This window comes from Vipera ursinii, assembly GCF_947247035.1.
Source record: "Vipera ursinii genome assembly, chromosome: 3".
Taxonomy (NCBI): domain Eukaryota; kingdom Metazoa; phylum Chordata; class Lepidosauria; order Squamata; family Viperidae; genus Vipera; species Vipera ursinii.
The window spans coordinates 61,277,679-61,290,158 of record NC_139516.1 but is presented as its reverse complement, the minus strand read 5'-3'; the positions used below and the strand labels follow the sequence as shown (position 1 = coordinate 61,290,158).

The 12,480-nt window shown below is 38.1% G+C and overlaps 1 protein-coding gene across 2 annotated transcripts in view; it reads left to right on the top strand.

Annotated features, from left to right (window-relative positions):
- Positions 1 to 12,480, top strand: part of FAF1 (Fas associated factor 1) — a 222,531-nt gene that overhangs the window by 183,853 nt on the left and 26,198 nt on the right. For both annotated transcript variants that reach the window (XM_083359601.1, XM_083359602.1), the window contains exons 16-17: positions 4,612 to 4,692; positions 6,076 to 6,153. In XM_083359601.1, the coding sequence (XP_083215727.1) occupies positions 4,612 to 4,692; positions 6,076 to 6,153 (159 nt within the window). The remainder of the gene's footprint in view (positions 1 to 4,611; positions 4,693 to 6,075; positions 6,154 to 12,480) is intronic.

Genomic DNA, 12,480 nt, shown 5'->3' with positions numbered 1-12,480 from the left:
AAAAACTTCCAGTGTTGGAGCATTCACAGTTTCTACATCATTCAATTTTCACAACAGTAACAAAAATATTTAAGAACTATTGATACTGTTTTCTGTCAATATTATTATATATTATTCAATAAAACATGTAGTATATTATTAATGGTTCCCTTAAGTATGTCAAGGCATATGGGAATTCTAGTTGAAACATTTGGAGATTATTATATTACCTATTTCAAGATTGAATCTCCAATACTTGCACACACACACACATGCACGCGCACGCACGCACGCGCGCACACACACACACACACACATTCACCATTTAAATCTGGATAAGTATGAAAGTGATTAAACTTCTGTGCTCGGGCACATATATACATGTTTTTTATTTAGAGAACAAGTTAATAAAAAATTGATACAGATATATTTTATCCATATCTAGTAGTAAGTATCCCCATCGCCTTTCTGAATTTGCCAGAAGATATTTCTGACATTTCAGACACTTCAATAAAAGTTATTCATTTTCATGCCTTATGTTTTGGCCTTGAAAGTATACATAATACATATAGTATATAAAATACAAATAAATTATACACACAGAGACACAGATAGAGAGAGAGAGAGAGAGAGAGAGAGACGAGAGAAAAAGAGAGGGGGGTGAGAGAGAGATCAAATTAAATAGTCATATATTAAATGCCACTGCTACAATTCAATAATTCTCAAAGGAACTTGTTATATTAAGTTACAAAAATAATTTTATAAGAGGCACATAGGGAAACCACGCTGTAAAAAATCTTAAAGCTCTTTCCTATTCAGAGTATACTGCAATATAAGAATATACAGAAAAAGTAATCTACAGTATTCTGGTTACAGTTAACATTAACAAATACTAGTACAAAGTTCAAAATTAATCACAGGATCAAGAAATACCATAGCTGAAGGGGACTTGTAAATGATAATGACATACCTTACAAAAATATTTCATGTTAACAGAGAGAATGCAACCATTTTGGAACAAAATAAGCTAAGACAATTTTAAAAAACCATAATTCTGAAGTTTTCAAATTAAATTCTGGAATAATCAAATATAAAAATCAGAAGCTATGGGTTTTAGTCATGCAGCTTTTACTAGATACTTCTATAAGCATATACATTTTATATACTTAGAAATTGTACAAGATTGTTACCTTAGAGGATCAAATTAATATTTTCTATGATGGCATTTTGTTTAGACAAATTGAGTATCTTTTTTTAACGTACTCTTTATTAACATCCAGCCCTGTGTTTAACTTCAGGTGTGGCTCAGTAGAAACATTGTTATCCTTTGGGAAACACAAAATATATAGATTTCAAAATGTGCTTTCTTTGCCTTATGGCAGAAATGGGCAATATACAGCTCTCCAAGTATTGCTGAACTGCAGCAGCCATCAGTCCTAGTTAAAATGACAGTGGAGATGAATGATGGAGGTTGCTGTTCAACAACATTTAATAAGTCATACATTGTCCTCCCATACTTTATGGAATGTGTAACCTGGTTAATGTCAACATATAGATAATACAATTGTTTTCATATTTGCAGTATTTAGTTGGCTTAGAAGAGCATTAAAGACTAGGTTTATGCCCAATTTGTTTTAAAATTAAACCTACGGAAAGGCAATTATATACATGTGATAGTAACACCTTGTTCCTGAAACTCAGCTTGCTTTTTCTTTTCCACTAGAACAATCTTTCTGAACCTGAAAAGTAAACTAAGAACAGCATTTCTATACAGAATTCAAATTAATTCAAATTCAAATGCTGTTGGATTATCTCAACCTGCTCTATGGATTATGCTATTGTGTATAGAACCTCATATTAGTCTTTCAGAATACTTCAACTATAGCTAAATACTGTAACTGTTCTAAAGAGAAAGTTTCTCCCCAATGAAAAAAGCAGGGCTTTAATAGTTTACCGTATATTAAAATTCTGGTTTAAATCTATAAAGCCATTTGTGGATTGGCACCTGTTATCATTAGAACCACACCTCCCCATTAGAGTCAGTCTGAACCCTTTGATCCTACCAGGGGAACCAGCTGGTTGTGGCCTTCATTTTTGGAAGGTCAGGGGCCAAAGTCTGGAAGCATTGATTCTTGGTCAAAATGGGGCTTGGCCCTCTCAAATCATCCCCTATTGGAGACTTGTCTACCTCCACATTGTCTGCCTCCTAGAAAAAGCTGAAGGGCTGCTGCCAGGAACTAAGATGCAATTTTATTTTGTGTCTCAATGTTTTATGGTATATATACACACGTACGCACATACTATATATGTAAACTTTTCTCTGCTTGACTTTTATTGTTGTAGATTTTAATAACCCTCAATTGTTGATTTGATCCTCTTTTCTCATTTATCTTCCTTCTGAGTAGTCGTTTCAGTTTTAAAAAGTTTTCTCTTTTGCAATCAAATATTGCTGCATTACATCTCCCCATTCACACCCAAATTAAAGTTATTAGCATTGTGCTCAGTATTTCCAGTCCCTAGGAAACAACTAAAGCAAAAAAACAAGAAGGCAAATCTATTCACAAAGCAAGAGATGGTGTAATTTGAAATCACATTTTGAAATCTGGTAGGCCAAAAGCTAGATGTGATAAAGTCTTCAGATGATGATGAAATGCATGAAGTTGCCAAATGGTCTGTCCTCAACTGGGAATTCCAAAACCTAGTAGGACCACAGCAAAGGACTTTTCCCATGTCACTACATCTCAGATGCATTTGGGATTCATGAATGGCTTGCTTGAAATGAGAAGATAACCAAAATAAAAAAGGCAATTTTTGAAGAATTTGGGTTCTACAGGTAGGGACGGTCTTACAACCACAATTGAGCCCAAAATTTCTGTTGCTAAGCAAAACATTTGTTAAACGAATTTTACCCCATTTTACAACCTTTCCTGTAACAGTTGTTAAGGGAATCACTGCAGTTATTAAGTTAGTAACACAGTTGTTAAGTGAATCTGGCTTTCCCATTGACTTCGCTTACCAGAAAGACATAAAAGGTGATCATATGACCCTGGGACACTGCAACCATCATAAATATGAGTCAGTTGACAAGCAACCAAATTTCATTTATGTGGGGATGCTGTAACAGTCATAAGTCACTTTTTTCAGTGCTGTTGTAACTTTAAATGGTCACTAAATGAACTGTTGTTACTTGAGGAGGCTGCAGCTATGTACTGATTACCCAATGTTTATATGCTCTACTAAGAATATATTTTTTAAAAATGGGTCAATTACACAGCAAAAGTTTTGAAAGTTGTAATGGATTAAGACCATCTACATGGCATCTGAAGTTGATAAAATGGAGAAGGCAAAGCGCTGCTTCATAACTTTCCTAGAGGTGGCTTTACTCTGTTACTGTAAAGGCTCAGTGGAAGAGGTATGTCCTTTACTAAAGCTCCAAGGGACTAAGGGACGTCGGAAGGAAAGCTTGTTCTTCTGATATGCAAATATTTATTTTTGCATGTACAGAAGAGTATCACCATTTTGTCTCTAATCTTGTTGTATACTGATGAATCTTACATTGTAAATTGCTTGCACTGCAGTGCAACACTAATCTTAATTAAAACATACCATTAAAAAAACCTGTACAAATATTTTATATAGTTAAATCTGGCTTGGATAAATAATGTTCCATTGTCTAACAATGAACTTGATGAGAAGGTACATCTGAGTAAGAAACTGTTAACTTAAAATTGAATTCAGCAGTGTCATTTCACATCTTCGTGCTATAGCAAGGCAGCCGTGCGTAATATATTTTTACATTCCTGAAATCCCTTTGTATCTGTTTTACTAAAGAATAATGCCAAAAGTGGAAGAATTAAATCTAGATGAACTCCTGAAATGTTGAATTGTTGGCCTGAAAAAGAAAATTATCTGCCAATATTATCTCCAGTAGGGATAAATTTAGAGTCCCAATGCCTGTATTTACTGTACATTTACAGTATATGCTGTCCATCTCACTTAGCAATTCTGGGAGCCAGGGCATGTTATGGTATTATTGCAGCAAAGCAATGCATTTACCAGGAAAGAAAATAGCAGCAATGGCAGAAAGTGGGACAAATTATCAACAGCCAAAGGAGCTTGGGAGGAAGCAGCATTGTTGGCCATTCTTCTTGTTGGGATAATTGATTCTCTTTATTGGAGGTATTTAAGCAAAGGCTGACAGCCATCTGTCAGGGATATTCTAGCTGATTACAGTATGGATATGGTTCACTTAGTAGGAGTTAGTTGGGAACTTCCAGATTCCAACTCTAAGATTTGATGATAACCAGTTTTGTTTAGGTCAAAAAGGTATACTAGTGAATACCAAACTAAAAGACTATAGCTCATTGTAGTTGTGTCAAATCAAGGAAGAGAAGTTCCCTAATGTGAAATAATCTAATGTATCCTTTTAAAACCTGCATCAGATACCCAGAAAAATAATTTCTTATACTTCACTGACTATCCAGTTCATTCTTTCAACCTGTGTTCTCCAAATATTAGTGTACTGTAAACAAAGGACAGGTGTTCCAAAACAGGTATTTGCACCTGGATGAATATTGATTTTGAAATACCAAACTAGTTTTTTTTAATCTTGCTGTCTTTTTCCTATCCCAGGATGAACGTGAGGCCCGAGAAAATGTGAAGAGAGAACAAGATGAAGCTTACCGAATCTCTCTGGAAGCTGATAGAGCAAAAGTATGTGTCAGTCATTGCAAAGCATGCAATGTTTAAGACTAATCTTAAGAAATAGATTAGTTAATTATTAATTCAAATCAGATCATGTTTTGTCACCAGTGTTGTCCCTGGTATCCCAGGGTCTGGTCCCTTTCCTCATCCTTTTCAGAGAGCCACCAAGGCCCTCCTATACTTGTGATGAGCAGAGAAGATCTCCATCACATTGACATTCTGAGAAACGTGACTTTCCTACTGTAGAAATCTCATAACGTTCTGTTGTTCCTACTGGAAAGGACCTGTTTCAAGAAGAAGAAAAGTTGCTTGGCTGCAATTGCTTTTGGGACTACTTTTCTCAGTCAATCATTATAACTCTACTAGAAAAAGAAAGATGTTATTCTTTGAGTAAACACATGACTGCAACCTGCTGCTTTCAGTCTATCATAGTAACCTTATGTTTCGTGTCTCCCAAATTCTCAGAACATACCTACTTTGATATCACCTTTGATATGAATGGTTTCACTTTAACACTATAAAAATACCATAGTAATAAATAAATCAACCTTTTATGACTTTACCATATATCCAAAATGGTCTCCTTCTGTTGATTTTCTCAGTCTGCCTAATAATATTCAGTCCTGCCACAATAATGCAAACAGGGAAAGAACTCGAATATAAAAATATGTGGAAATAAAAGAAATAAAGTAAAAGTAACTATAGTCATATCTAATATTATTAAAATTTTAATGATAATTGGATTAATGCTTGGAGTAAAAATAAGGCAAGTTACATGATTCCAGTTCAGTGACAACACGGGACTGGGATCTTAAAACTATGCAGACTATTAGAACTATGAACCATCTTGCTTTCTGAAATACGTTGTTTGGGAGACCAAGTTCCCTGGGGAAACATCTATGTGCAAAGTGAGATTCTTGAGTTAAGAAGATTTCCTGATTGGGTATTATCCCTCGGGTAAAGGATGGAGAGAGAGAGAGAGATTTTAAAGAATTCACTCTGGCAATTTGTACAGCAGCATCCATGGCTTTGATCATGCTGCTTTGACTTCCATTATGCTTGTTTTGATCTACTAAAGGTTGCCAGAAATGGATGCTTTTCTCAGAGGCAGGGCTTGCCTACAAGGCTCATGGTTATTTTCACAGAGTTTCCAGCATGGTGGGAATAATATTAGACTCCCCATTATTATTATTTTTTAAAAAGTCTGAATAGTTTTAGGGTCTAAAAGAAGGGTCATTTTCAGTAGAGAGAAACAGATACAGGGTTTGTATATATTTTTCTGAATCATTAGCATCGTGTCTGTGAAGAAATGCAAACCATTCAAATATGGAAAGCCATGCAAATGACAAATTCTGTTTGAACAGACTTATTAATTTATCACTTGTTCTGCAGCGGGAAGCACAAGAAAGAGAAATTGCAGAGCAGTTTCGCTTGGAACAGATTAGAAAAGAACAGGAGGAAGAGCGTGAAGTAAGTGATTTTAACTTTTTATTCAACTGTAGACTGACAACTGTGTAAGATGTAAAGCAAGGGAAGCTAGTAGCTCTAGTTCTGATGTTTTTTGTTGAAAACAAAGTCCGTTTCCTATTCAGATGTTTTCTACCAGAAGGAAAACATAGGTGTCTGGTATAAAGTGCGAAGTGATAAAATGCACATTGTGACATCATGATCCTTGCGGACCTGTATCATGATGTTGCATACAAGTTCATAAGTCTTTTGCTTCCATCATCATGCAAGTTTCGTCATTCCTGCCCACCGTTCCCCGGGAATGCTGACAAAGGAGAAATGAGTATCCAAGCTACTTTTTTTCTTAACAAAACCACCCACAATCATATTTCAGATGATCTCTTCCCAAGAGATTTTTAATATCATTTTTATATAATCTTTTTACTTTTTCAGTTTCTCCCTATCTTAATATTTCTGTTCGATATCCTCTTTCTCTAACTGCCCATATTTACTTACTTACATTGTTATATGCCTACCCCATTTGACTACCATGTTTCTGGGAGGCTTATAAGGTTAGAAATGGCCCCAAACAGTATAAGAATCATCAAATAACCACAGAAATCAAATCATGCTGAAAAATTCACTTATTTTCCTACATAGTCATTTAGTCACCAACATTACCAGATTCCCCAGACCATGTTTTTCTTACTCTTCTAGAAGGCTAACAAATTGGGGTCAGTCTCAACTCAGGTCAATATAGGCGTAGGATAATTTCACTCTTGTGTAATTTTTTTGGAGCATAAATTATGCTATTTAATTATTTAGAATGTCCTTTCAGAATTTTTTTTATAGAACGCTGCAGAATAAGACTGCCTTTTGTGCCTGTAATTGGACTCTTTCTCAATGCAAATAGCTATAAAAGGGAAAAAATATTTATATATCAGAACAAAACATTATTCACAAAGCTGGGTAAAAACATTCCTTTTATATACATATTACCTATAGTCCATTGCTATAGAACAGAGTTTACTTATATGATGTTCTTCCATTCAGCTTCTGTTTGATAGCCAGTCATTCATCTGTCCACATAATGAATCATTTTTTTATATCTGCAGTACAGATCCAAGAATTGTTAACTTTATTCTTCCTTCATTGTTCTTTAAGTGTGTTCACTGATATGGAATATCCATTGTAAATATCTATTTTGCACTGAAGCTTTAGAGAGTAGTTACTTTGGGGGGGAAGTTATTCTTTACATAATGAAAATAGATCTTTCTAAGCTGCTGTTTGTTTTTTCTAGTATAATTGCTTGGGTTCAGTAAATACTATTGCATTTGTTATACAGTATTGGTAAATGTCAAAATACAAAGATAGAAAGCAGGTGCCTCAGAAGAGAAAATAGAAAAGGATAACAACATTCATCCATTTATAAAAGATTAAAATAAGTCCATTGTGCAGGTAAATGATAAAATAATAAAATATTTAAGCGTATGTACTGTTTTCAATTTCATCTAGTCTAGTTCTTGTTTAATGCTGCTATGTACAGCATCTCTGTGACAGATGACTATCCAGCCTCTATTTGAAGTTCTCCAGTGAAGAACTCACCACTTCATGTGGCAATAATATTCCCCGTCTGATACTTCATGCAATCAGGAAAGTTCTCCTGACATGTAGCCTGAACCAATGTACTTGTAGTTGTAACCCATTGATTCTGATTTCTACTTTCTGGTACATTTGACAATAAGTGCATCCCTTTTGTGTGACAATGCTTCTGCTATCCTTCCTTACTTCTCTCAGTGCAGAGAGTGGTGAGGATGGCAGAAAAGATTATAGGCAATTGTCTCCCTTCCATCCAGGACATAGCATATAAGCACTGCTTGAGCAGGGTCCACAAGATTGTCTGGGATACTATAAATACTCTTCACCAGCTGTTTTCCTTGTTACCTTCTGGGAGGAGGCTTCATGGTATCCGAAGCAGAACATCCAGTCACAGTTTTGTTCTATACAGTATTAAGCTTGTGAACTCTAAAGCTTCCTCTTTTCGCTATGTATTCATGATGGACAGTGATTAATAGTTATGTTATTTATATGTAAGAGTGTAGGTTTATACATATGTTGTATATAGAATGTTTAAATGTGTGTTATGTATGTGTACACTTTTGAGAGCAAGCAACAGAATTTCATTTTTAATGTGTGCCAATGTACCCACAGTAAAAAATGACAATAAAGATTATTCTATTCTATTCTATTCTATTCTATTCTATTCTATTCTATTCTATTCTATTCTATTCTATTCTATTCTATTCTATTCTATATTCTATTCTATTCTATTCTATTCTAAGCTAACTGTCTTCAGATCTTTTAACTGTTCATCATCATCACTATCAGCATCATTATTTTAGCCATTGTCTATCCACTGCAGGATAAAGGCCTCTTCTGCATGTTTCCAACCTATATCGCCCTGAGCTTTCTTTTGCCAATTGGGCCCACAATCCGTCTTGTTTTAGGTCTTTTTGTGGGTTAATAGGGGTTAATTTCTAGGCTCCTTACTATTTTGGTAGGCCTCTTTTGAATTCAGTTTGCATTTTTGAACTGTGATTTCCCAAACTGGAGACAATATTTGAAGTGCGATTCAGTCAGGGCAGAGTAAATTGGAACAGTTATTTCCCATGATCCGAAGTGTGTATTCCTATTAATTCGTACTAAAATAGCCATTGTCTTTCTAGCAGTTGCATTATATTACTAGATCATGTTTAATTTGTGGTTGACAAGAATACCCAGACCCCTTTCACATGTACTACTCACAAGCCAGGTTTCTTCCATGATATATTTATGCCTTACATTTTTCCTATTCAGATGCATAACTGTATTTCTCTTCAGTTCAGCCCATTGCACAAGCCTGTTTTGATTTTTAAAATATTTCTTTCTTCACTAAAGAATTAACCCCCCTTTCAGCTTTGTGTCTCCTGCAAACTTGATAATTTTTTCCTCAATTCCCTCATCCAAGAACCTTGTTAAATGTTGAAAGACAGAGGGTGCAGTATAAGGGCCTAGGGCATGCATCCATTAACAAGCTTTCTTGGGTACGTTCAGCCAATTGTGAGTCTGTTTTATGACTATCATCTAGCCTGTATTTTACCATTTTATTAAGGAGAACATCATGAGAAACTTTATCAAAGGCTTTGCTTGAGTTGCAGTTAGATGCTCTCATATTAATCGCTTTTTTATGATCTATCTAATCTAGTAACTCTACCAAGAAAAGAAGATGGCTCTGACATGATTTGTTCGCAACAAGCCAGTGCTGGATCCTTTTAATTGTACTATGTTTATCCAAGGGTTCACAAACATGCTATTTATTATGGCTTGATCTGAGACTGAAGAGAATCGCCAGTAGTTGTCAGTCCCTTTTCAGAATTGATTCAGACTCAAGACAGTTGGCTGCTAACTTAAGAGTTAGATGCTGAACTTGGGAGAGTGCCAAACCCCAGAATGCACCATCAGCTAAACATAGCTCAGCAATGAAGTTCTGGACAGGTCTTTGAAAGGAGAAGGCATTAATTCCACTAATCAGATAAAGCCAGGAGCTCTGGCTATATAACATCATCCTCTAGACTCTCTCCCTGGTTAGAAACAATGGTCTTGCATCCTGCCCTGAGTTCTTGCAGTCTAATGTTCCAAGGGCAGCTACTCCTTATCTTGTGGATAGCATCACTTTTAACTTTGAACTGGCTACTGTGGATCCTTCTGATTCTTGAGACACAGACTGTTTCTTTAAATAACCTGGTATCTCTGCCTTAAATTTCATGCAGCTTGCAAAGTGATCTCCTTGTTACAATTTGTGGAGGGTCATATTACTATTATTCTCACTTTTTTAATGTGTAACGTGAAACAGCAAACATACCTAATACTTCGGTTATCTATTTTCCTCATATCAACAATTCTGTTAGGCACCTTAACCATTAATCAAACTGACTCCCTATTTATATATATATATAAATAAGCTTATGTGTGCTTATTTTTGCCTTGACTACTGAGTGTCAAGCCTATAACAGAGGAGTACAATCCAGAAAGAAAAATTTACAATGAATCTTATTAACTGTATTGTGTATCGTGAAGTAAATAAGAGGTTGGTATACAGAATCTTGGAAATCAAATAAGCCTAAACTCTAGCACATTCATTCTTAAATTTATTGTGATAGGGCTCCTGTGATCTAGTTGAACCTCTTTTGAACTTAAACGTAGTTTTCTTGACAAAATTTCAGAAGTGGTTTGCCTTTGCCTGCTCTTCTATGGCTAAGAGAGCGCAACTGGCTCATGGTCACCCAGCTGGCTTTGCATGTCACAGTCTTCTGATTTCTACCTGATCCCTTTACTACTACATCAGACTGGCTCTCTACAGAGAGATTTATGAGAAGCCAAAGTTCTCAAAGTTCAAGATTTTTAAGTTACCTTGCATTCTGTTGATGACAAGTCTGAAGTTTATTTATTTATTTATTTTATTTAATTAAATTTTTATACCGCCCTATTCCCGAAGGACTCAGGGCGGTTTACAGGGCAGCATAAAATATAATATAAAAATAGTATAAATTAAAATAGATTAAATTACATAAGCCCAACAATTAAAACAATACTAAAAGCTAAAACCCCTTCAGTCCAGGCCTGATAGATCAAAAAACCAGGTTTTCAGATCCCGGCGAAATGTACACAGATCGGGGGCGGTCCGAAGTTCCACCGATAAATCATTCCAAAGGGCAGGCGCGCCCACAGAGAATGCCCTCCCCCTGGGGATCACCCGCCGGCACTCCTTAACCGTCGGCACCCTGAGAAGGCCCTCCCTGTGGGAGCGCACAGGACGATGGGAAGTTGATGCCGGCAGCAGGTGTTGTTGTGATTCAGGGTCAGCCTGTGGGTTCGGCAGCCGGGTCGGATGACTCGGATGACTCAGACGAGGGGGAGAAGGAGGGTGTTGAAGACGAACTTGCTGATGATGGCTTGGAGGCTTCGCAGAGCCCCCAGCCAGGCCCCTCTTGCTTGGTGGAGAATCAGCTGCGCGAGCCTGACAGTGCAGATGAAGAGGACCCACAGCTGGCCCTGTTCAAGGACGCCCGACGCAGGAGGCAGACCAGTAGAAGCAAGCAGAGAAAGGCTGTGGGACTCCTCGGAAGGAGGCACAGGGAGGCCACGCCCTGAACTCTAATAAAGGGAGTGTTTGGGGAAGGGCTGGTTGCTGAAAGCAACCACTCCGTTTGAGGATCAAAGTTCCGGTATCTTGTTTCATGTTTTGTTGTTTGTTTGTGTAATAAATCTTGGCAGACGTTTTCCAGCCTCAGACGCTTTCCAGCCTCTGCCGTTTGTACAGGGGTTGCCTTTCTGCAAGGCCGGTAGCAGGCTGGTACAGAACAGGTGTTCCCTTAGATAATCCGGACCCAAGCCATTCAGAGCTTTATAGGTCATTACCAGCACCTTGAATTTCACCCGGAGGGCAACCGGAAGCCAATGCAGCTCACGGAGAAGAGGTGTTACACGGGAGTATCGGGAAACTCCCATAACAACTCGCGCGGCTGCATTCTGCACCAGTTGAAGCCTCCGCGTGGTCCTCAAGGGTAGCCCCATGTAGAGAGCAATGCAGTAGTCTAGCCGGGAGGTCATGAGCGCATGGGTGACTGTGCGTAGGGCATCTTGGTCCAGATAGGGCCGCAACTGGCGCACCAGACGAAGCTGGGCAAAAGCCCCCCTGGTCACGGCTCCTATATGGTCTTCGAAATTGAGCCGTGAATCCAAGAGGACGCCCAAGTTGCGAGCCCTATCGACGGGGGGGTAACACCTCACCCCCCATCATTAGTGATGGAACAACCTGGTTAACCCGAGATGCCGGTATGCACAGCCACTCAGTCTTGGCAGGATTGAGACGAAGCCTGTTTCTCCCCATCCAAACCCAGACCGCCTCCAGGCAACGGGACATCACGTCGAGTGTATCACTGGGTTGGTTCGGGGTGGAAAGAAAAAGTTGGGTATCATCAGCGTACTGATGATACCCCACCCCGAAACCACGAATGAGCTCGCCCAGCGGTTTCATATAGATGTTGAACAGGAGGGGAGAGAGGACCGACCCCTGAGGGACTCCGCAAACGAGAGATCTCGGGGCGGACCTCTGCCCTCCCGTCAACACCGACTGTGAGCGGCCCAGGAGGTAGGAGGAGAACCACCGCAAGACAGTGCCTCCCACTCCCAACCCCCTGAGACGCCGCAGTAGGATACCATGGTCGAAGTTGCCCATTATAGGTCTCAGGCTGATAGGTCTACAGTTTTTTTAGGTTCTCTTTCTTCCCCCTTTTGAAAGCGGGGATGATA